At 42.0% G+C, this 24,926-nt stretch overlaps 1 protein-coding gene across 2 annotated transcripts in view; it reads right to left on the bottom strand.

Moving 5' to 3' along the window:
- Positions 1 to 24,926, bottom strand: part of NCKAP5 (NCK associated protein 5) — a 749,742-nt gene that overhangs the window by 192,229 nt on the left and 532,587 nt on the right. For both annotated transcript variants that reach the window (XM_086957062.1, XM_086957063.1), the window contains exon 7: positions 8,113 to 8,151. In XM_086957062.1, coding sequence (XP_086813188.1) covers positions 8,113 to 8,151 — 39 coding nt within the window. The remainder of the gene's footprint in view (positions 1 to 8,112; positions 8,152 to 24,926) is intronic.

Below are 24,926 nucleotides of genomic sequence, written 5' to 3' on the forward strand. Positions count from 1 at the left end.
ACCTGTTCTTTCTTTTGTAGAGCACTCTACAGATCCAAGTCTGGTTTGCCCTATATAAAACCGCCAATAAACAGACTCATTTTCCTACAAAGGCAAACTGGTGTTCCTCTAAGGTGTCCTAGCTTCACCTCTGTCAAACTGCACTGGACATAAAGGCTGTTCTCTAGAGTAAGTGAATAAAGAGTCTGTGCCAATTCAACTAAAGTTACAACGGAAAATAGGCACACATCTTATTAGACCTGCCATTATCATCTGCCTTACGAAGCAGTGACTCGCAGATTTTATAAACGACCTCAGAGGATCTGGGTTTTAGAGTACATTGTTAAGATCAAAATAATGTGTTGCATTAAGATTAAGCAGCAAAAAGAATTGATGACTACCAGAGAATGAAGCATCATGAATCATAAAAAGAAGTCCTAAAAATAAATGGTGTAAGTAGTAAAGAGTTCAGTAAAAGAGGAAAGGTATACTGTATGAATCTCAACAAACACCATGATCATTGCCACACCAATGCTGCACCATGCAAGCCAAGCTTGAGCTAGGTAATGAAGAGTCACATCTGCATTTGTGAAAAACTTGGGAAGCTGGTGTGAGGTTGCAGGTCAAATCAGTTGTTGAACGTTTTGCGCCGAGTCACACTCATTCCAATGTGAAGTTGCCTGGCAATCTGAATAGTGGAGATACCAGTTAGACCATTGTATGTAGACTCTGAGCAGTGTTGGAAGCAGGATGTATGAGTCCCTGTAAACCCTTTGTGCTTGTGAGCAAGCATTTTGTACCTGGCATTTTGAGCTAAAGCATAGAATGGGGTGTCATACTTATTTATTTCTAGCTGAGATTTGTATTGCTCATACGAATAGGAAGAATGTAGCTGCTGAGGTGAGTCCTCGTGGGTTTGAGGGCAGTAATCATCAATACTCTGTGTTGCAGATTTTGGAGACATGAAATCCAACTTTAATGCAATGGCTCATAAAGAAGAAAAGTTTCAAGAATCAGTCCCTACAGACACTGTCCACTTGGCAGTTAAAGGGGTTTTAAAATGAAACTCGCGCAGCTAGGCTCTCTGTAGGCTATCTCCAAACACCCATAGTTCGGCATTAAAGGATCTCCACAGAATAGGTAGGATTTCAGGGCTCTTCTACACCTTCAAATATATTTAAAAATCAAAGCTTTTTCCCTTCTGCGGACTTGGACCGTAATCCAATCCCTTGTTCTTTCCAAACAGGACTACAGCAACGCAATGGCCAAGGGCACTCCAAAAACCCGCCAATGAAGTCCACACTCAATGCAGCGGCTTGACTGATCTCAGGAGAGAGATGATTCAACCACATCACTCCCACCCTCAAAAAACACAACTGGTTACCAATTGAAGAGAGGAGTATATTCAAAACAGCCTGCATAAAACACAAAGCTCTCTATTCTGGAACTCCTCCCTACCTCGCTAATAAACTCCATAAAGCAAGACAAAAAAATGCTATGAATCTCCAGCCTCCTTCTCCCCATCCCTCCCAAATTCAAGAAAACCAAGTCCCTCACTAGATCCCTCTCTGGTAATGCCCCGAGAATTTGGAATTCCCTTCCCATAGAACTGCATGACAAACAATCCTACCTTCACTTCAGGAAACAATTAAAACTGGACCTCTCAATAAACTCATAAATGAATCCACCTTATACCCCGTCCAACAAACTCACTGATCACTCTGAACTAGGTCACATACCTCCACTGGATACCCCATCACTACCATAAACTGTACTAATATTTGCTCCCCACCAATATCCTTATCCTGTAAATGATCCCTGTTTACCTGCTTTCTGTCCTATAGTGTATGACTCTTCTCTCCCTATATTGTATGACTTGCTGATATGCCTACTGTAAACAATGTCAATGATGCATATGTAACTCCTGTAAAGCTGTATCTTATGGTTACAGCTCCTGTAATTAATAGGTATGTAATTCCTGTAAAGCACTCTGATACCCTTGGGTCTACTTTGGGTCTAGTTTGCGCTATATAACACTCATAAAATTAAAATTAAAATAAATATTTCCGGCATGTATTTCTACATTCGAAACTAAGAAGTGGTGGATTCAGAAATCCTACTGATTTAATACATGCAAAATAAAATTTGCGTGTAAACTTCTTTCAGTCCACATCAGTATTTTCATTGACAATATTTTCAAAACCAATTGCATATTACGGTTTATTTATTGTCAGTATTTTACAAATATTTTCACTAAATTATTTTACGTGTACACATATTCCTTGCAGACACAACATCTCTCCCTCATTTTAATATCAAAATTCAACCTATTCCCTTAATACAATCCCCAGCTTAATTTACAGATCATGTTTGCCTTGTTGCTTCTCTATGCTATTTTAATGCCACTGTGGTATTTTCGCTGCCTTAACTGCCTTTGCCTGCTGGGAAAACACTCTAATATATAAGGCCCTACTCTAGAACTCACAGGCACCTCATTCATTTAGGCAGGTTTGATACACTCACTTGTACTACTTCCTTTCAATATAATACGGCATTTTCTTTCTGATGCAACATTAACTTGTCTGACGAGAAGAGTGATTTCACGCAATAATAATTGTATATTTTCTGTTTCAGATGTTCAGAAAATATAAACCTCGGCTGCAATAATGCCTTTTATTTAATCACTTGCCTTTAACAAGTTGTATTTACTAAAGTCAAATGGCCCTTTCTTTCCTCTGATATGCTTTGCAATTCTTCATAGATTATTGTATGCTAATCATTACATGACCAGTAGGCACCCACTGGAGAGGGTCCAAATTGTCCTGATTAGTTAACACCAGGTCTAATCTTGGATCATTATGTTAAGATCTCTGTTACAGAATGCCTGACAAGAGCACAGGGATGATGGATGTATGAATCACTGAAAATCTCCTTGGAATGTTTACATATATTTTCTTTGCTTGGCTACCCCATGATATGATTTACCAATGCACAGAATGATACCGTTCTGAGTACCAAAGGAAGCAAAGATTATATTTGTCTCCCTTTGGATTCGCCATATTTCTGTTGTGTTTATCTTGTCTTTTGCATACTGACAAACTCATCCACAACTACTCTGTGTTTAATAAACAATGCATAGTTGTGTGTGGCTGTAGTGATTTTAGTCACGTTTGAAGTGACACTGAAAAGGGGATTTAATGCAGGTTTAAAATTGTTGCAGATCTAGTAAAAAGAATAACTTCATTTTAAACAGTACAATGTACCGCACTTCTTCGGTTTCAAAGCATTGTAAATAGGCTCTAGACAATTTAATGGCACTAAGTTCTAGCATTAAAATCATGGATGGCTGATTAAGTTTTGTTGAGATTTGAACAAGTGATCTCCAGGTGTCACATATCGGCCATGAAGGTTTAACTCAGTGAGATGTTTGTTACCTAAGGAATTTGCGATGAGCAGGGTGAACTGGTATATGAAAGTAGGCGTCTTTTAGATCTACAGTAGATAGAAAGTCGCCTTTCTGTAGTAAAGGAAGTACCTGTTGAAGTGCCACCATGTGGAAATGGTCTGACAGAATGTACTGGTTGAGTTCTCTGAGATCTAAAATTGGTCTGAGAGAACCGTCTTTTTTGGACATTAGGAAATAAAAGGAGTATACGCCCAACCCGTGATGTTGGATCGGCATGTGCTCTATAGCCCCTTTTAGAAGTAGAGACTGAACCTCTTGTTTGAGGAGGAATAGATGGTCTGGTGATAGTTTGCAGGGCTTTGGTGAAATATTTGGAGGCATGTTGATAAATTCAAGGCAGTAACCAGAACGGATATTTTGGAGTACCCAATTGTCTGTTGTTATTGATTGCCAGATTGGTAAAAAGTCTGACAGTCTTCTCCCGACAGGATTTGAGTGGTCAGGGGAAAGTGAAGGCAAGTCACTGCTTTGTGTTGGTGGGGAGGGGCATGTGTTTGACTCCGGCTCCTGCTCTTACCATTGTTACCCCTGTAACCTCCCCTGAAATGACTCCTAGATGAAGAGGGTTGGTTATTGCCTTTATAGGTGGAGGTGGATTCTGATGAGTTATTCTTGGAACCTCCTTGGTAAAAGGAGCGTCGAAAGGAAGCACGACCCTGTGTGGACTGAAGGGTTCCCATAGATTTAGCTATCTCAGTATCTTTCTTCATTTTCTCAAGTGAAGAATCTACCACTGGGCCAAATGGATGTTTCTTATTGAATGCGGTATTTAAAATGGAGGCTTGAACCTCAGGTTCAAAACCAGATATACGGAGCCAGGCATGCTCCCTTAAAAGGACAATAGCTCTAGCAGCAGTGTCTGCAGCATCTAGACAGCATCTTATTTGATTGTTAGCAATAAGTTGCCCTTCATGAACCAGATCTTGTGCTTTTAATTTGTGTTCCGAGGATAAAAATTGGATAAGTTGTTCCATTTCATCCCAGTGCGCACAGTCGTATCACGCTAACAGTGCCTGAGTGTTGGCGACGCATCAGAAATTGGCTGCTTGAGAAGCTACCCTTTTCCCAGAAGCATCAATAAGTTTTGATTCCTTATCGGGAGGTGGAGGCTCTCGTGTTGTCTAGGAGTTGGCTCTTTTTCTTGCATTTTACACAACCAGGGAGTCTAGTGGCAATTGCCCCCTTATATATAATGGGTCTCAGGGTGCTGGCTTGTACTTCTTGTCCACTCTAGGGGTAAGAATACGAGCTCTGACTGGGTCATTAAAAATTCATCTACATGCCTGACCGTCCCTTTAAGCATGGGTAGTGTATGTGATGACTTTGGTGTGGTACTGAGGGTTTGAAAGAGGAAATCCTCTTCTAATGACTACTTATGTAGCTGCACCCCATGGTAGTTGGCAGCTCCACCCAGTAACTCAATATAGCCTACAATATCATCTGGTGGAGAGGGTTTGGTAGGGTACAGGTGGGAATCATTGTTCGTGGGCGAACTGGTGTTATAATCATCCCATGGGGCTTGTAATGGCTGATCATCATCCCTATCCTGATCATTATCCCCATCATCCTTGTTGTCAGGTGTATGTGGTGGTGGATGTTCAGGTGAAATTGGTTGAAGCTGAGGGGAAGGTGGTGATGAAGGAAGAATAGGTGGAAGGAAGAGGAGGAGGGCAAGGGTTAGCTCCAACAGACCTCTTCTTTAAAGGGATGTGATATTCTTCTTCTGCATCAGCCCTTGTTTTTAGAGTCACTTTAGTGGTGATATGGACAGTCTGTGGATGGGTATACAAAAACTTTTGTTTTGGATCTGTTTTTTCAATTGGGGCATTGAAACTGCTGTCTGCTTTGGCGCTGACATTTTTGGTGCCGGAGTCGAAACCGTTGATGTCTTTGGATCCGACGATTTTTTTCAGGGCCGAATGGTGGGGGTTGGTTCCGGACTTGTGTTTCGACCACGAAGGCCTCGGCTCCGAACTTGATTTGGAGGGAGTCTTTTCAGAGCCGGAAGGCTTTTTGGTAGACTTTAGTGCCAAGCCACAGGGTGGGACGTCAGAAGTGTGTTCTCGGTGCCGATTGGGGCTCGAGGGCGTGGGTTGGACCTGAGCCTTATTTTTTATTGAATTTTTTTCTTGGGATGAGGGGGAGCTGTACTCATGGTACGTTGACCATGTGGGATGTCCTCCTCTTGGTCGGATTCGAATTCTGAGATAGCGACCGGCTCCAACACTAGATGGCAATCTATGCACAGCATATAATCTACAGCTCATATGCCTAGAACATGGACGTTTTAACTGACTTCGTAAAACTCATCAGAGTTGGTTTGCTGTCTTAACTCTGGTTGTATGGTGTTTCATGTGAATGCAAATGAACAGTCTAATTTCCATCATAGGTGGGTTTTTGAGTTTTTTGTATTGCAGGAGACAAAGACTGGCTAACCCAAAAATACCTAGAGGCATATTTGCAAGGGCCTGCGATAAATATCGCAAATCGCGCTTAGCGCATTTTTTTTTATCACTGGATCCTATCGCAGAGATAGCGCGTTATTACCAAGGTTTATCTCCAATGCGATAAAAGATGCAGCGATAGCGGCGAAATCCACCAAGAACACAAGTAAAACAGCAATAAAACTTTTATCGTTAACGTAAAGCTTGCTAATAGGCAGGAGAGGATTCAGCCTTAGAATCCACCTCCCATTGAGGATAATGGCTAAGTCAGGATTTTAGCAGGTGTAAAAGTTCCTGCGATAAACCCGGTTAGCGCGTCTTTTTTCATCGCTAACCGGGGCCGAGGCCTCATTGCTAATCGGCGTTAGGTCTGTTAGCAGCTGTTTCCATGGCCTTTTGGTCGGGAACACCTACTTTGCATGTCATTAGTGACAAATATCACTGACATGCAAAGCGGCCCCATAAAACGGTCGCTTTCGCCAGAAAGTTGTCGCTAACAGCTGTTAGCGACAGCTTGCTGATAGGGCAATTAAAATATTGTCGCTTTAGCAGCTAAAAGTGCCGCTAAAGCGGCGAAGACGCCCTTGCTAATATGCCCCCTAGTTAGGAAGTTAACTATTTGTTCTCTTGAAGATACACTTGTCTAGTGCTGGTAATGCTTATATATATATATATTAGTCACAATGCTCTGAATCTGCTTAGATACTAGTATACAATGTAGCAGGGTCTTCTCAGACAAGATGCAACCCAGTTTCCTAATATTTAAAACAGTCACAGGTCCTGCATTTCAGCTATGCTGCAGATGGGCTATTTCATACTGGGGAAGACCCACATTGCATTCCATTATGAAGAGCTGTGGTTAAGCCACTGCAAGGTGTAAAGGAAACTGGCTAAATTATTAGGGCCTCTGGCTTGCAATACTGAATTGCCTCTGTGGTGTACACAGACATTGTGACACTTCTGCAGTTTATTTTGGGAAGCGTGGTGCTTATGAGTCTAAAGTTTGATTTAGTGAGATATGACAGAGTTTGTTTTCCCTGAACATTCAGCAGAATGTTACAATAAAAAGTACAGCAGTTCCACCAAGCAGCTCTCCTTTAGCCAAAGGGGGATTAAACGGTTGTAAGTGTAACTATTTCAAGGCCAGAGGACTGTCTGAAATGACTACATTGACAGATTATCTTAGTCAGGATGTGAGGATATCATTTTAGAAGAGATGCTAGTGTGTGGAATTGGCATGTCGGGATCTATGTGATTTATGTGATAAAAGTGAAGGGTATTGGGAAGTGATATGACTAGTACTAGTATACCCTGGATTGTTTTTGGCAGAAAATGTGAGCAGAAGTTAGAACTCAAGAGCATCAAATAAAAGCTACTGTTCATGCAAAGAAAGATACTGGGGTTTACCCTGAACTGCACTGAAACATACAAACAGGTACTCCAGTGCCCCTCTCCTTGATATAAAACCCAAGTGGCTTTGTTGAGAAAGTACTTCCCTGTCTTATATTCACCCTAAAAGGATCCTTGTCTAGATGACCAGGAAGGATCTGATGCCGGAAAAATGGTATGCCAGCAATATATTTCAATGATCGTACAACTGAATATCGACGTCAACAATATTATGGCATAGTAATATCGATGACAAGATATCAAGGGACAAATATCGAAAGATAAGTGCATATAGCAATGTAAATATTTTCTACTCCTAATTTCACATCTACGTACCTCGAATATATAAGTACAGCAGAGGTACATATATGTGGAGATATATAAAATCTAGGGTTATTTACCTGTGACATTCTATCTTTGATATTACGTCCTCGATAGTCTGTCCCATTGATACTGTTGATTCAATATTCAGGGGGAACTCCCTTTCAACCAACCCACCTGGCACAATGATTTACACCAGTGTCTGCACTAAGCTTGAAAAAGGTACTGAGGTGTTTTAAGGCCACATATTAATACTACAAAGTCAACTAAATAAATATAGAGAAGGCATTAACATATACAGGCTACGATCAGTCCTTTCAAATTGCGTTAGAAAGTGACATTTGGAAGAAAGAATGCTTTTCCTCCGACTGTTTTTCTACCTAATACTTGCTACTGATGGGGTCATGCAAAATCATCACTTCACCTATCCGTTTACGAAGTCATCTGATATTGATTTTAACAATACATGCAGTTACTTAATTATTGTATTTAATTAGAAGATAAAATACCAACCTTTTGAGTCAGCAGTGCTTGCACAACCTGGTTGGCAACCTTGGAGGAGAACAAAAACAACAAAGATAACATTAATACATAAAAAATGAAACATTTTTTAAAATAGAATGTATATATGCCATGGCATTCACGTTTTCAGTACTTCATGTCACTTAAGCAATATTAGATGGTGCAAAGGATCCTTATGTGATCCTAAACCTCTTCATGTCTGTGGTTTGTTGCCTTCTTCTGAAGTAGTGTACATTATTTTTAAACTATTTATCCATGTTCCATATCTGCCTGGTATACAAACGCTGGCATTCCTCAGACAGTCTGAGGGACCCATATATGGTCAGCTTCCTCTCAATTACAAATGTGAAACTCACTCTCCTACCACAGTGATACTTCGGCTACATAATTTTTATCAACATTTGTTTTTATATTTGCCAGTATTCCCCACTTGAGCAGGGGCCTTTGATTTATTAGATCCTTGTCATTATGAGTGCAAATCTTCCCAGTGCCTTTGAGTTTCTACTGTTTGCTTTTATGCCTGGCTCAGAACCTTTAGAGTTTTTTTTGCTTATCCTTATAATTGTTCTATACATTATGTTAAACCGGATGCTGGTAGTCACTGGTGTGCTTTACCATTGCTAAGTCACATATAATTTGACTGGGCCATCACTTTCTTTGGGATTTGCACCAAAACTTAGACTTTCACATGCTGACATTTCTATTTTATATTTTTTGCTAAGAAGCCCATTTGCTACTCAGTTATCTTTTTATTTCTGCTAAGGAGTCCCTCCTCGATGTGACTCTAGGCTTTCATCCTGCGTATTTATCAGCTACACTGCATTTGACTCCTGATTGCTTCATCTTTTATAAATCAGGGCACAACTTGGCCAGGTAATACGTTATCTGTCTTGGTTACTAGAAAACCTGTTTTCCTTTGACAGATTAAAATTTCAAGTAACACTGGTACTTCCTGTACTGGTCTTAGACACTGTTTCGAGGCCAAGCACTCACCAGCCACCAAGCCACTATGATACACTACTGTGTGTCATATTAAACTTAGTTTCAGGGTGGAGTTGGTTGTAACCCATGCCAGGACCCTCCTCGGCTGGCCTCTCACTTTGGAATCCTGGTGTGACTGTGATGACTTATCTGTGGCTCTATGAACCATACATAAGTCTGCTGAATGGTTGACAGGTATGCCACAACTATACCCTGTTGCTAATAATAGTGACCACTTTACTCCGAAAGTCTGCAACACATATGTGGCTAGTTCCTATATTCACTCTGGTAGAAATATAGTAGGGAAGGAATCCTAGCCTTACAACAAATTAAAAAAAGAAATAATTGCGTATATACGTTGCAGTATACAGCACAAACATTTGTTCTCCTTACTGCATACGAAGTATGCATGTACTGTATCCAGGGTAAAGAAAACCATTTGATGACATGATGGCTATTTTGAATGATTACAAATGAGTGTGAAATGCACTTCTCGTATGGCCTTAACCATTTAGAGTAAGGCCAATGCTAGCAATATATTCACATTTCCAACGTTTTAGTGGTATTTCTTTCTTACCATACTAATGATTGGATTTTGAAGGCCGATAGTTTACTTAGTAGATATACATTTTGTGAACTATTTCACATTAATACATTAATCACCCTGGCAGAAAACAGCATATTTAATATACTCTTAAAACTAATATTCAGTAAATACCACAAACTGGTGCAGTTTGCACAAATATAAAATCAAAACCATTCTATGTTTATCAGTTTTCTGTTTGTTTCTACATCTGAAGAATCCGCTTTTAATCGAAAAATGTTTGCCGGCACCTAGTACAGGGGAGTGGATTACAGTCTGGACGTGTTCATGGACCTTAATTGTTTCTTGATATGGTATTGACTAAATGCTAGATCTATAATGACAGCTTGCTACATAAACAGTTGCAGACAGTGAAAATACTTACTATCATCAGACTGTGGTTTCAGGACATTCACACTACAGTCTGTAATTGACTCGAATCAGATTACTGACCATTGATTAGTTTAACTCTATATCCAACTGGGAATTGGGAGTATGCTAGAGCTTGACCACATTAATTTCCTCTTGCTTCAAGTATTTAATCAAATAACAGTATTATTGCAATTCCCTATTTTTGCTTTCAGTTCTGAAAAAGGGCAACATCAGGTAATAGGTAAATATATGCTTGTTTTATTGTTGGGGCAAGCTGAAGTGCAAATACCTGCTGACAGAGCTATAAATAAAAAGTCAACATCACACTCATCAAGAATTGTGGTACGTGTATTTCGACAAGTTACTCTGCTTTATGAATACTTAGAATTTCCGTGTTCTATAACATTTCTATACGTTTGTGTTAATACATTTAATGCAAGATCGTTGCCACATGAGTGTTTCTTGCCCCCCACCCCACAATGCACATTGTATGCTGCAGAAGATGGAAAATGTGCTTGGCAACATGAAAGCTTGTGGACTTAGGGCCTCAATTAGAGGATGGCAGAAACGAGGATCAAACAAAAACTGTCAGATTTGACAATGACACTCCTCTTAGTGTCCTCGCCAGATTTAGAGGTTAGGAAAGTGTGGTCTTCTCAATTTTGGAGCCATGGATGGCTCTGTTTGCTGGAAAACACTTGTACAGCCACAACCGCAGCAGTTGTAGCCAGTGGCGTAGCAAGGTCAAGTTGTACCCGGTGAGGAACATTTCTTGTCACCTCCACCTTGACAAAATGGCAAAAATATGTGTTTTAAACACATCATTTTGCCAATTTGTCAAGCCGGGGGTGACAAGTGTCATCACTGAGGGGGGGGTGACAAAATGGCAAAAATATGTGTTTAAAACACATATTTTTGCCGTTTTGTCACGCCCCTCAGTGATGACACCTGGGGCGGCCCGGCCCGCACCCACCGCACCCCTCTTCCTACACCCCTGGTTGTAGTGTTGTAGAGGCATGGTATTTAGAGCGGTCCACCAGACGCTATTACCTCTGGTATGGTCATTTTGTCTGGGTTAGCTTTGTTAACTATGGACGTCCAGGACAGAAAAAAGTGCAAAATATCACCCACACTCTTGGAGAAAACTTTCAGCGTGTGGGGGACTTTAATGATGTCATTCTAGAAGAAAGACTCCTGCTTTTGTGAGATGTCTACAGAAAGTCCTAAGTGGTGGCAGGTCTGTCATTTTGTAATGGCACAGTGGACCTACAGTCACATTGGGCCCAATTAACAAAGACTTTTTTGGCAAAAGGCTGTATCTATACTTTCAGGTATTCATTAAAGGAGGTTTACATTAACATGTGTAAATCTAGTTACACTTGCAATTTCTATGCCATGAGCGTGGACAATTACACTGACGTAATTTCAACCTAAGAGGTAGAAAGTGGAAGTTACAAAGGGTGTTGAGCCTCCTGAATTGTAAGTGAAGGCCAAGGTACACATCAGTTCGTCAGTATTCAAAATTGCTCTTTCACCGTTTTCCTCCCTGGAAATTGTCACAAACTTGCTATGGCAAATGCATAAAGCTGGACCAAATCCTTATCTATGGTTCGGTGTTCATTTGAACACCAGCAAACTAGTTCCAAAACGAGAGGGAAAAAACCCAAATCTGTAACTGAACACCAACATTTGCTGGTCCCTTTGGGGTAGCGCGCTGTGTATAGAGTTCTCCACTGTGAAAATGCCTAAGAGTCTGCCTGGAAACCAGCACCTGGCAAAGTTTTCCAGGTGTTCATCTTCATCATATACACTGAACTCTGTAATTGACCACACATTTGAGGAAACACATGGAAATTAAGTCACCAGGACTTGAAACCTTAACCTTCTAAGAGAGAGAGTCTAATACCTCGACCATCAGGCCACAACAGACAATTTGCTGTGCTGCTACAAAACATAACTATGACATTCGATCCAAAAATGCCAGTCAGTGGTTGAACATACCTGAGCATACACTAACATCTTCCTCATCTGTGAATTGGAAAAAAATGTGTAAAAGTATGTTCAAGTGGAGGTTTATATCACCACACACAGTTCTACACTTTTTGTGATTCAGACTCACTGTCCTTTCCCTCAACGATCCCCCCAGCATCAAGCAAGAGTTGCTTTGGGCCCAACTGTATGGCGGCAGACCCAACAAATGATAAATAAGGCCATTTTACTTCTGAAGTTAATGTTAATCCAGGCTTAGCTCTGATGTCACAAAATCTTACTTTGTTTGGAAGTAAAAGGATAGATGTGTTAGTGAGAGGCGATTCAAATAAAGATCACAAAATAAAGGAGTCAGATCACTGTTGTCAAAAGTAGCAGAGAGCCTTTAAGAAAGTCTCTTCTGTTTGCCATGCATGCGACTTTCTACTTGTCTCTGAGACTGCCTTTAACACCCAGTCTTATACTTTTGAGAAGTAAGTTTGGAAAGAGCTGGACCTCACATATCTGAGGTTTTCACCTTCCGCTCGCAATAGAGGCACCACAGCCAGAAACGTCATAAATCACCAGTGCTACAAAGTGTATCCTGGTCAAAAGATGGCACTGTACAAATAATAATTTTAAAAATAAATATATGCGTTTTACGATGCTGAATGGGAAATTAGTATTGAGAATCAAATTGGAAGTACAAATGGTCAAGTTGTGTGTAACCTAAGCCAACATATTTCTTCTTTAACCTTTTATGATTAGAGTGAGAATTAGATAGATGCTTTGTAAAGGAACTAGCAACCTTAAGGTTAATCTCTAATCAGATATATGCTTTGTAAAGGACCTAGCAAACTTAAGGTTAATCTCTCACTAAACTAAAGAGCATAATCTGGAGTAAAAAAAAATGAATGATTTAATTTTAACATGATCTAGAAGTTGTTGTAGCCACCAAGTTCCTGACACAGTAGGCTAGCGGTCAGATGATGAAGGGCCAGTCGAAACGTAAAACTGCTAGTTTGTTTTTTAAATCTGCACTGTGCCCAGGATAAGTCTGGTCCTACTAACTGGTTGCTTTTGAAGTTCTAAAATGTCTACCACACTTAAAGGTACTAAACTTATAGAATAAAACACAATTGTTGTGGAATAGCTGAGCTCCGATGGCAACAACTCCAAGTACCAATGTTTCAACTGTCTCAAGTCTGTAGTTAGTTTCATATATTGACTATATTTTATCTCAAAATATTATAAACACCTATAGGAGAATATGACACAATATGCTATAACATTGCCAATATGGATCAACCTCCCCGCTCCCCTTAGGATCAACTCTTCATTCCTCCGCTTCCGAAAGGAGCTGAAAACAGCTTACTTCAAAGCGCTCTTTATTTGCCAATAAGAGTGAACTTCAGAAGCCCTAGACTCCTGTCCCCCAGCAGCTGAAACTGTCCCTCTGCACTGCCCTGCCTTCGTGACTACTTCCCACTGTTAGTATTTGCTCTTTTGCCCCTGAGCTAATTAAATTCTTCTTAAAGACTAATGCTCATAACATAAAATCACATAGTAACGCAAGTTTCATGGAAATGTCTTGAGACTGTGATGTATGGAAACTACAAAAAAGATTCCATTCAATGAGAAAAAGGCACTGCGTGATTTATTTATTTATTTTAGAAGTTTGTACAACGCACAGCTACCCCGAAAGGAGGTGTCCTGGCGCTGAGGCAGTCGACTGATTACAGGGGCGGGGGGTCTACTGCTGGTAAAAAAACATGTTGTCAGTGCACGTCGGAAAGTCAGTTCAGTTTCCGATATGTGGATGGAGAGTGGCAGGGCATTCGGGGGTTTGGCGGTCCGAACCGCGAAGGCTCTGCTGCCTGTCCTCGCCTTGCGAAAGTGAGGAATGGCGAGGAGACGCAGTTGATTGGGTCTTAAGGCCCGGTCGTGATAGTGATGCTGGAGTCTGTCTCTCAGGTACGCCGGGCCAAGTCCCCTGGCTGCTCTGAACGCCAGGGTTAGTGCCTTGAATTCTATGCGCCTGCTCACAGGTAACCAATGAAGGTTTCTCAGGTGGGGAGTGATAGAGTGGCGGAAGGGTATCTTGCAGATCAATCTGGCTGCAGCGTTCTGGATTACCTGTCCACCTTCAGGCGTGCTATTAAAACTTTTTTGTTTCCTGTTCTTGAGTAGTCGCTCCCCCTTTTTCCTCTCTTCCTGCATGTTATGTTATAGTATCTGTCTTAGCGCCAGGACGCCCCTTTGCTGGGGCAGCTGTGCACTATATAAATAATGTTAACATAACATACCATTTGCAGTCTACGAGTCAGATAAGCGGGGAGTCACAGCTAGAGGCTGTTAGCATAGTGCAAGTGTGATGTAATTAGGGCATAGACTTCTGTTCTTTGACACTCCAAAGGAAGGAAGTGGAGGAATTTCCGCATAGTACGTAACTTCCCAAAACATGAGGAAGAGACTTGCTTAATTTGGGACTTACAAGAGAGATCATTGATGAGATATAGGGTAATGGTCAGAGGCCTTGCGCGAATAATCCCAATAGGTCGGTCTTTCATCTCTCACTATTTGAAAACACACATAGTTATACGTCAAGCCCCCTTGTGGTGTTCAAGCTCTTGCAGTGAGCAGACAGGTGCAGAAGACCAACTATTTTATTCTGTTCATACATAGAGCTGCGAGGGGCTGTGAAACCACATTTATGCGCACAGAGTACACAAAAAAACACCCGATCCAGGAAAGAAGGGGAGGGGGAGATAAAATTTGCTGGACCTAAACATGGCAGTTCTGCGAAGAAGGAGCCCAGCCAGAGGGCCTGACAGGAAGGGAGAAAATAGAAACGTTCTGAAATAAAGTGATACTTTGGAAGTTGTAGGACACATTCATATTTGACTGCGTGTGGTTAGATTAAATCTAAAATAAGACTATAATTCTCAATCATCACAGAGCCTTATTTGTGAAAGAAAGCCCACACTATAATGCTTGGGGATGCCCTACAGAAACAATATTCTGAATTATCTTTTAATGCTTTAGTAAAAGGCTTGTGCTCTAACGGCCTATCTCTGATCCCTGGCAGACTTCTAAACATTAAACTACAGACTTCGAAACAATTGTTTGCTAAAACATGGGTTCCAAAATATACACTTTCAAAAAGCCTCCCTACAAAACCTTTATATTAGAAGTGAGTTCACGTACTATTTTAACTCCAGTCACACAACATTTTGGGGAAGGAGAGCCTGCACACTGCTTGCTTTGCAAAATATGTTATGACATGACTTTCGCATACCCTCCTTAGTTCCAAAATGTCCTGTACATTTCTTTGCGCACCATATGTGGCCTCCTGGTCGTTCTGCACAGCACCGGGGACAAGCCATAGCCACGTACGCAAATGAACAGCCTGCACCCCAAATGTTATGATCTGTACAAGTCAAGTTGGCACATTTTGTACCATCTGTTTTGCTGCTCTGTGAGGTTTTCAAAGACTTGCTCCTGACTGCCACCCTCCAACCCAGACATTTTATATAAGGCTTGATATTCTTGAAAAGCGAACAAACCTCATGTAATTCCTTTTTTGGCCTACCGACAAGAGTGTTTCTTACCACAGAAGGTGCTAAAGAACAATGAAGTGACAAGCAGCTACTCTTGACTACAAAGTAATTCCTCTTCCGTTAAATAGTCCTCAGAGAAAAATAAAGGAACAAAAAATTAACCAGGCTAGTGTGAAAAGAGAGCCAAACGGTCTTGATCATATTTAAGTGAGTGACAGGAGATTTAATTTTCCCATCCCGATGAATTAATTAGGTATTCTCAGTCATAAAGCAAATTGTTCTCTAGACCTTTGGTATTGCTGTCAAATCATATGCAGTCCCTTTGAAATTCCATGTAATTTAATATTGGTTATATGTTTCCCCTTCAGCACAGTTTTATGCATTTTAAGCAGAACATTATTTAAATTGAAGTCAATATAATCAGATATAAAGTTGGGCCTCTTTAGCTAATATAGCTGTTCACCTTGTGTCTATGTGTGATGGATTACAGTATTTAATTTGAAAAGTGAACAGGACGCTCTGAAAAGAAAGAAAATGTCAAATGACAGTGGAATGTAGGAATCTTATATAAATATATCTATCTATCTGTATATATCTATCTATCTATATATCTATATATGCATATATATATCTATATATATATATATGTATATATATATATATACATACATATATATATATATATATATATATATATATATATATATATATATATATATATATATACATATATATATATATATAGATATATATACACAAACACACACCCCTACACACCTCTATTACTGAAAGGTAATGAATCCGCACCAAATGGTCCTTTAAAGTTGTGATCCTGAGATATTTAGTGTGATAAAACCAATACAAGGCAACATTTCCTCATGCACACATTCTAAATAGGCAAAGGTTTAATCACCCAATTTGTATTCAACCATTTTTAGGCCTTGCCTACTAGACATGCATGCACTGCCAGTTCCAAAGCATATTTTTAGCTTCCAGTTAGGTTGGAGTCTGCAGTTTGTTTACAATTGGTTGGCTTCATTGCACCAGCGGCTCTTCCATTATGGCAGAGAAGCGCCGCCCCACTGCTGACAGCCAGCAGAGGCAAAAGTAAAAAAATAAAATGATAATGACGCTATTTTATTAACACTTTATTTTTCACAGAGCCAGCTGAGTCTTACTTTCAGGGCGGGGCCTTCGTGATGAGAGTCAGCACCAAGGAGGCGGGGTGGTGGGCACCGCAAGTATGAATGTCAGTTTGGCCGGCTGTCTTAGGACGGGTGGAGAACTGACTCAGGCTTCCAGGCCCTGTCTGAGGACCAAACCAGGCCACTCAAAACCAATAATGGCACTTCTCTCATGATTGGTAATAGTATTAAAAGCATGAGAGCAGCGTCTGGATTTGCCATGTTCTTTTTGAGACATTTCTCCTGCACTACCCCACTACTTTAGATTGAGAGCAGCTGCCACTACTTCATTGTTACGCTCATTTGCTTGCTTCTTATTTGTTAGTGTTGTGGGCTTTCCTTACTATTCTTGTATTTGTCCCTCCGCTGGAGCATGGATACATTACTGTGTACTTACACAGCTGTATTTTTCAGGAGCTACATATTTTGTTTCCTTTAAGCACTCCTCAAGAGTGCATGTTTCTTCCAGCTGTCTCTCTGGTGCACCTCTCTCACCTGTGAAGTTCTCTCCTACTCTCTTTCTGTCATGCTCTCATCCTTGTATAAACCCTTCCCTGCATTCCTTTTTTGTCCTTGTGCTTTTTCCCCTCCCAGCCCACATTGCTCTCTCGCCCATTTGTTTTTCTCCCCCACACTCCACATTGCTCTCGCGCTCTATACCATTTGGTCCCCCAACACCCACTGTGTTGCTTCCACCACACCTGCACCCTCAACGTCGCTTCTAGTGCCAAGTGTTACCTCAGTGCCTATTGACTCCCAAGGCTACTTGCGCACCCCCCATCCTTATTGGTTTTCCTCACCTGCTTTCCAAAAGAAATACATTTTTTCCTTTTATATGCCGATAACCAGTTTGATCACCAAATAGAAAACAAAAGCAGCCACATAATTTCACAGGCAAGTGCATGTGTGGCTTGCACACCTACAAAATGACACAATAGGCTTTTTCCCCTTATTTAACCATGCTACACAGCGTTGGGAGGATCTACAGCATTGGTAAAAGGTTTTGGCAAAAATTGGTCACAAAGCCAAGACATATTTTCTTTGTCTATGCTTGTTGTAATACTACCATTTACAAGAGGGGCAATGTCCGCTGTTCACTGAGGACAACTTAACAGACCATTTCTTCTTCCTGAAAGATCCTTAATTCTAGCGAAAACCTAAAAATGACTGTCTAGTCGTTGTTTAACCACATGCTATGAAAAGATATCACTTTTGCCATAAGAACACTTTTCCTTACATTTTGTTTGCTTTATGTGTTGTAGAGACACAAGTCCAGAGCCAGCACAGCAGCTGTCTGTTGCCCACGGAGAAAAAAAGCAAATTGCCCACTCTTTCTTCCAGCTCTTTATTTGTGCAGAAGCTAATCTGGGGGGGGATGGGATGGGGGCGATTCTTCATGAATTCTAGTGCGAGCCACCTTTTAGAGGCTCGACCTGAGCCCCTGCACTTAGGCTGCGACGCCTGCATTGCATTCTGGCAGGATATCTGTCCTGGATTCCTGCCTGGATGTGTAAACTACAAGAAATATCTGCACATTGATTGACAATGAAGCGGGTATTTGCTCTGGCTGCTCAAAGATCGTCTCTTGAACTTGCTGCCCATTACCTCCTTGTCATCGCTTAGGCTGAAGGACATGCGGAATCAGGGCTGACCTGCCAGCCTGCAGGCCTCCCCCTGTATGGAAGCCCCTGGCCAGCCCAGGGAGAAAGGAGATGCCAAAAAGACAGGCTGGGAGCCCACTCTATCCCTCACCATGACATCAGAGGATGTCTGCTAAAGTCTTAACATCAACTGAACATCTGCTGCATCCCACGAGCCCCTCACCAATGATGGAGGCGAGCTCCCTGGCATTCAGAGTACCACAGCTGTTTGGTAGGCACAGCCCTCTCTGCACCGCCATTTCCTATTTGTTCAACTTTATCTTGGTCCATTTGCTATACATGAGAGGTGTCTATCAAAGGTGGGCTACTCAGCAAACTAGATCAAGTGACCCCTCACGACTTTTGATATGTCCTCTGTGGTCCTGGACTTGTGGCTGCGCTGTCCATCACGACATGCCCAGGTCTGTGTACGTCCTGCGCTTCCATAGGTGACGCACACAAACTTCTAGATGTCATGCTTTTCTATTGCAGGTAGCATCAACACTGTTGTTGCCGTTGTGTTTGCTTTATGTTGTATAAATATATGAAAACCTACTGGTTCATGTCCCTTAATTGATATCAAAAAGATACAAAGTAACCAATTTTGAATAGATGTGTGGCGCTCTGAGTTGTTACAGTGTCTGTTTAATTATTTGGAAACGTTAGCTGTTTGTGAACCTAGTATTTCTGTATCCGTACCGTAGTGCAGTTTTTCTGCCTCTTTCCATTTTTGGAAGAACAAATTGTCCAAATAAAGCATCAGATCTGAAAGCAGACTAAACATCTATGATGATTTACTTTGGGAACTGACACCCCTTAAGAGAAATTGTTTTTAGCAATCACAACATTACTTAGGTATTTATGTTTCTGAATGAACTGCGTGGTAGGACAAAATAATAATATAAAGGTTTGTACTGGATTGTTCACTCGGGTCTATTTGATTTTTGTTTCATAGTTTGCGTTTTATGGGTGCCATTTGTAGCACCCTATATGCGACTGAGCTGTGGAAAATCCTCCATAATCCCAAAGCTGTTGGTGATAATGATACTGCTCATTGTTGCAACTCCCTGAAACAACACCTACTGTGGTGTGGAGGTCAGAGCTCTGTGCCAGGCTACTGACCAGTTGTCAACGTTCAAACCACACTTCCGATGGATTCCAATTCAATATAAGCCTTCGGAAAGTATTAACCCCTTGGATGCTGATGACGAGCTCAGCTCGTCATCAGCCACGGGGGGCGATGCGGTTAATGTCTGATGGTGATTATTCACTTTAGTCCTTAGAATCCTCTTACATCCTAACAAACAAATGGCTCACCTATGCTTAAAACATTTTTGGGGAATTACGTTTCTCACTATATGTTAAGAATAGCAGTGGGGTTTCAATGACCCTTAGTTATTTGGAACATAAACTGATGATTAGTCCAGAAAGGCTACTTGAGTACTGCTTAGTTGCTCTAATTCATGGTGTTAGGCACCCAATTTTAAAAGGGAGTACTTCTGGATGAATACATTATCCAGCATTTGATCATTGCAGACTTTTTATTTCTAATGAGGCACAGTAAAATCAATAATTAAATCTATTTTCTTCATTCTTTTATAACTTAAACAGGAGCTTCTGGATCCCAATTAAATGGAAACACTGCACACTTTTTACAGCAGTTTTCACTTTTGCTATGACTAATCCATTTACTATGCTAACTTTATTTTCTCTAGCCTATTCCACGAGTTCACCTCAAAGGGATTTTGAACAGTCATGTCCACTAATACCAGTGAGAAATGATACCTAGCTTTCTGTATGGCTATATCATGGGTCTTAAGTTTAACCAACACCTCCTCTGGTCTCACTAACTGTTCTGGGCGCCTTATAGTTTGAAATATGTAAGAAGTTGGCATAATAACTTGACTCAAGTGACCTTTTGTGCAGTTATATGCTAACGGTATTTATAATGCGAGAATCTGTCATTGGTGTCACCTCCTAGCATTGAATCACCCATATGACAATTATAGCTGAATTGCTGCTTCTTGATAACACAAACCTTTACATCACAGGAACTTCTGAAAGGATAACATTGTGCCAACACCTTTGTAACTGCATATTAATTCAGACCTGGGTGCTCCCATAATAGTGTCTTTTTACCCTAGGCTGTTCTTCCAGCCACAAAATCATGTCTGTACTACACATTTTTCATGTGTCTGATCTCTCATGAATCCGTCTAGAATCAGCCCCAATCTAGTACTTACCTGAAGATTGAAACATAATCCTCAAAACTGTACCCCCTAATTACACAGATTTCATTGGCTCACTGAAGGCATTCAAAGGTCATTGGCTATTAATATACGGCCCTGTGCCCTTCCTTAACTTCTGGGCGGTACAAACAACATTATTGACCATTTACCCATGAAAGCAAAATCACCCATTTGTTTCTGGAGTAATTCTTTCATTGAATTCATAATTCAGCGCCATGAAACCCCTGGGTGTCCGCGCGCTTAACAAATTCCGCATAGATAGATAGATAGAGAATCTAAGTGGCTTGGTAGGGCCTTTAATATTCTTCAAACAGTCTTCATTCTAACAAGGGCTCGGTTGATAAAACGAGGAAGGACTGAATCAGTCTAAAAATTAATCCATGTGAATTGATGATGACTCCTGGCCTGCAACACTCTTCTCGACAAATCAATAACTTTCCGAAAGCCCAGCCTTCACCAGAACACAATTAATATCATTATATCCAATATAAGCATGGGCGGATTTTGCGGATCCACTATGCGCGGATTTTGCGGATTTGCGGATCCGCTGATTTGGGGCGGGGCTTCCATGCGAGTGCAGTCACTGAATTTGAGCATCAACTAGTTCGAGCGACCATGTGTGTGTTACTATGCAATCGCCCCGAAGGGCGCAGGGGTCCCTTGAGTGAGCTGTCCATCATAGTGGGTGAATGGCGGGAAGACGGTGCAAACCGCGAGTGTGTGGGCGGGGCCAAACGGGCAGGGCTACCATGCGAGTTCACACATGCTTCTTGTGTGTATAAAAGGTCAGAGAAAGATCAGTTCAGCAGATGAAGAGAAATAAGCTCCTGGTCACAGAAACAGCACGGGTATTGCGCTCGTGAAAGTCAAGGATGCAAAAGCCTCTATCCAGCATCACAGCTGATTTTCCACGGTAGATTTGTGAAGAAGGCACACCTGCCTCGACGACGCTCACGATTGTTTTTGGGCTCACAGGAAGGGCATGTTGTAACTATTTTAGGATGGCGCCGGCAAGCTGCCAGCGCCATCCTAAAATACTTACTAAATTAGCTTCAACAGGAAGCTCTAATAGATCAAATAAAGCAGGTGCGAGCACCTGCTTTATTTTATCTATTAGAGCTTCCTGTTGAAGCTAACTTAGTAACTATTTTAGGATGGCGCTGGCAGCTTGCCGGCGCCATCCTAAAATAGTTACAAGTTGACAGGCCAGCCAGGCTTCAACTTTTGCCCCCGGAATCCGCCGCTCGCGGATTTGCGAATTCGCGGTAAATTCGCGGGAGTTCGCGGATCGCGAATTTACCGAAAATTCGCAAAATCCGCGAGCGGAACGGATTTTGCGCTCATACATTGGATTCCAATATTTCCATCCAGGCCTTTAGCAGGAGGACCTTGGTGGAAACTTGTAAAGCACAACATTGCTCTTCTCAGCTTGTCAGTCTTCGTGTAAACATTCCAATAGTTACCACCACATAATTTGCACCTGCACTCCTCATACTCCTCCAAGGATGGCAATGCTGTGAAGGCCTGGCTCTCACAGTTTCACTGTAATCCACTGACCCAACACACACTGTGCATCTTGGGAGCACACTGTTCTGGGATGTGTCAAGGTATGTGACTGCAGGCCACTGCTGAATATGCTCCTAGAAAGGTGTGTCTATATTGTCTCACACTGTCAAAGAGAAACTTGTGCTAATGTCATGCTATGTTGATTTGCATAGCACACTGAGTGGGTATCCAGGCATTTGGGCAAAGTGTGTAGGTCTGTGGTCCCAAGGTGCTTATATGAAGAGGTAGGTCTTCAGCTTCTTGTGGAACTCAATTAAGTGAGGAGGAGGCTCTGATGTGTTGAGAGAGGTTGGTTCATGAGTTGGGTATGGTGTATGAGACTGAGCTACCTCCAGTTTTGCTTTTGCCGATGCCAGGTGTGTATGAGAGTAAAATAAGGCAGAGCACATGTGTCTGGTGGGTTGGTGAAAGTATATACAGCTGTTCAGGTGTTCTGTTCTTGTGTTGCATTGTGCTTTGCATGTTTGCGTGAGAAGTTTGAATTGGCTGTGCTTGTGAACAGGGAACTAATGAAGCTTTCTGAGGTTCTATGTGTGCAGTGTGAGAGGTCGAGTATGAGTGTTGCAGCTGCGTTCTGCATTGTCTGGAGTATGTGTAGGAGCTGTCTGTAGTTCAGTCTGCTGGTCATGAGTGCTTATGTGATGACCCGGCTGGTGTGCTGCGGCAACCATTTGAAGTTCTTTTGCAGCATGCGTAGGATGTGCAAGCAGCAGGTGCACACTACAATAACTTGAGCTGTTATGTTGAGCTTGTCATCTAACATGATCACTAGCTTTCTTGCATGGTCTGTGGGTGTGCATCCTACCTCTGACTGCCACCAGGTGGAATCTCATGGGAGGTCTTGTGGCCAAAGCTCAATGCTTCTGTCTTGTTGGAGATGAGCTTCAGGCAGTTGGTATGCATCCAATCTGCTATCATGGTCATGCAGTTGGTTAAGTTGGTTCTGGTGGTGTTTGTCTTGGCCGTAAGGAATAGGATGATTTGGGTGTCATCGGCTTAGGAGCTGATAGTGATGTCTTGATATTGGATGAGGTTGGTGAGCAGTGTTCTGTATATGATGAAAAGAGTGGGGACGAGGAACAATACCTGTGGGACACCGCATACCAGTTTCTTGGACTCTGATGTGAAGGGTGGCAGCCTGACCCTTTGGGTTCTTCCTGTGAGGAAGGAACGTCTCACTTTGAGAGAAGATAATTGCATGCAATCTCGTGAAGTCATCTGATGGAGAGGGGTTGTAGGTGACAGTGTCGAAGGCCACGGAGAGGTCGAGCAGGATGAAGGCCGCTGTTTTTCCACGGTCAGGGATGTTTTGAATGTCGTTGGTGGCCGCAAAGAGTGCTGTTTCTGTGTTATGCTTCCTTCTGAATCCTGATTGTGTGTTGTCTAGAAGATGGCGAAGCTTGAGGTGGGCTGTGAGTTGCTTGGTAATGGTGTTCTCAATCAATTTGGCTGGATAAGAGAGGAGGGAGATGGGCCGAAAGTTGCTCAGTTGATTCGGGACAGCTGTGGGTTTCTTGGGAAGGGTGTTGATATCTGCACGTTTCTATTTATTCAGGAAAGTGGTGGATGTGGCTGAGGAATTGATGATGTGGGTCAGGGTCATGCTGATTGGTGATTGTTCTAGGTTGTAGATGTAGTGGGGGCAGGAGTATGTTGGGGTCCAAAGTGGATGGTCAATATGATTGCCGCTCTGACGTTTCTGGTGAGGTTTGTCCAATTGGTCAGATGGCCTTCTTGGATGGTGGTTGGTAGGATAGCTAAGATTTCTCTGGGGTTGGGTTGGTGTGCGAAGTTTCTGTATAGGTTTGTGATTTTGCTGTGGAAGAAGTTGGATAGGTTGCCACAAAGTTGTTGGGAGGCAGCACAGTTGCATAACGCAGGCCGGTGCAGCCTCTGCGGTGCATAGGGGCCCGCAAGTTACAGTGGGCCCCCCTCACCACAGTACTCTGCCTGAAAAGCTCCTTAATGTGTCCGCAGTGGGGCCTCTCAACTTTTGTAATGCCAGGGAGGCAGCAAGGTTTTTGACAGTGGCCTAGTGTGAGGTGAAATCCTTGATGACAAGAAGATCTCCTTGCAGATGTTGGAGCTTTCTTCGATGCAGTCCACTAGTGCTTTTTTGATATCTCTAACTTGTTGGTTCTAATAGATCATCTCTCTCACCCTCTGGCCCACCTGCTGGCTCTATGGAAGAAAATTAGTCCTTGACCAAAAGCAACAAATGAATGCACTCTCACACCCTATACAGACAGTGATTAACAAGTGCATGTCTCCCCATTCTGAAGTGAACCACAGTATGACAGTTCACATAAAAATCCATTTGGGTGCAGACTTCTTAGGTCACCAGACAAGTGTGTGACAGCGTCTATTAACCAGATCATGCTGTCAATAATTAGCAGCTCTATGCTATGCTATGGTATTTGTAGAGCGCATGGTGACTCGAAGGCATCCCACTGCTAGTAAGGAGTGGAAGCACAACAAGACAGAGATCAGCAGTCGCGTGAGAGGTCAAGGCTAAAAGAGTCAGGTTTTGAGGGCTTTACGAAAACGTAGCTCAGTGCCTAAAGTCCTAATGGTGAAGGGGAGAGAGTTTCAGAGCTTACCTACATTAAAGCTAAAGAATTTCCTCCTTTTCTGGCTCTTTTAACTGCAGGGACGGTGACCAAATGCAGGTTGGTGGAACGTTGTGCCCTATTGGGAATATA

The sequence above is a fragment of the Lissotriton vulgaris genome, chromosome 2_1 (genome assembly GCF_964263255.1).
Source record: "Lissotriton vulgaris chromosome 2_1, aLisVul1.2, whole genome shotgun sequence".
NCBI classification, from domain to species: domain Eukaryota; kingdom Metazoa; phylum Chordata; class Amphibia; order Caudata; family Salamandridae; genus Lissotriton; species Lissotriton vulgaris.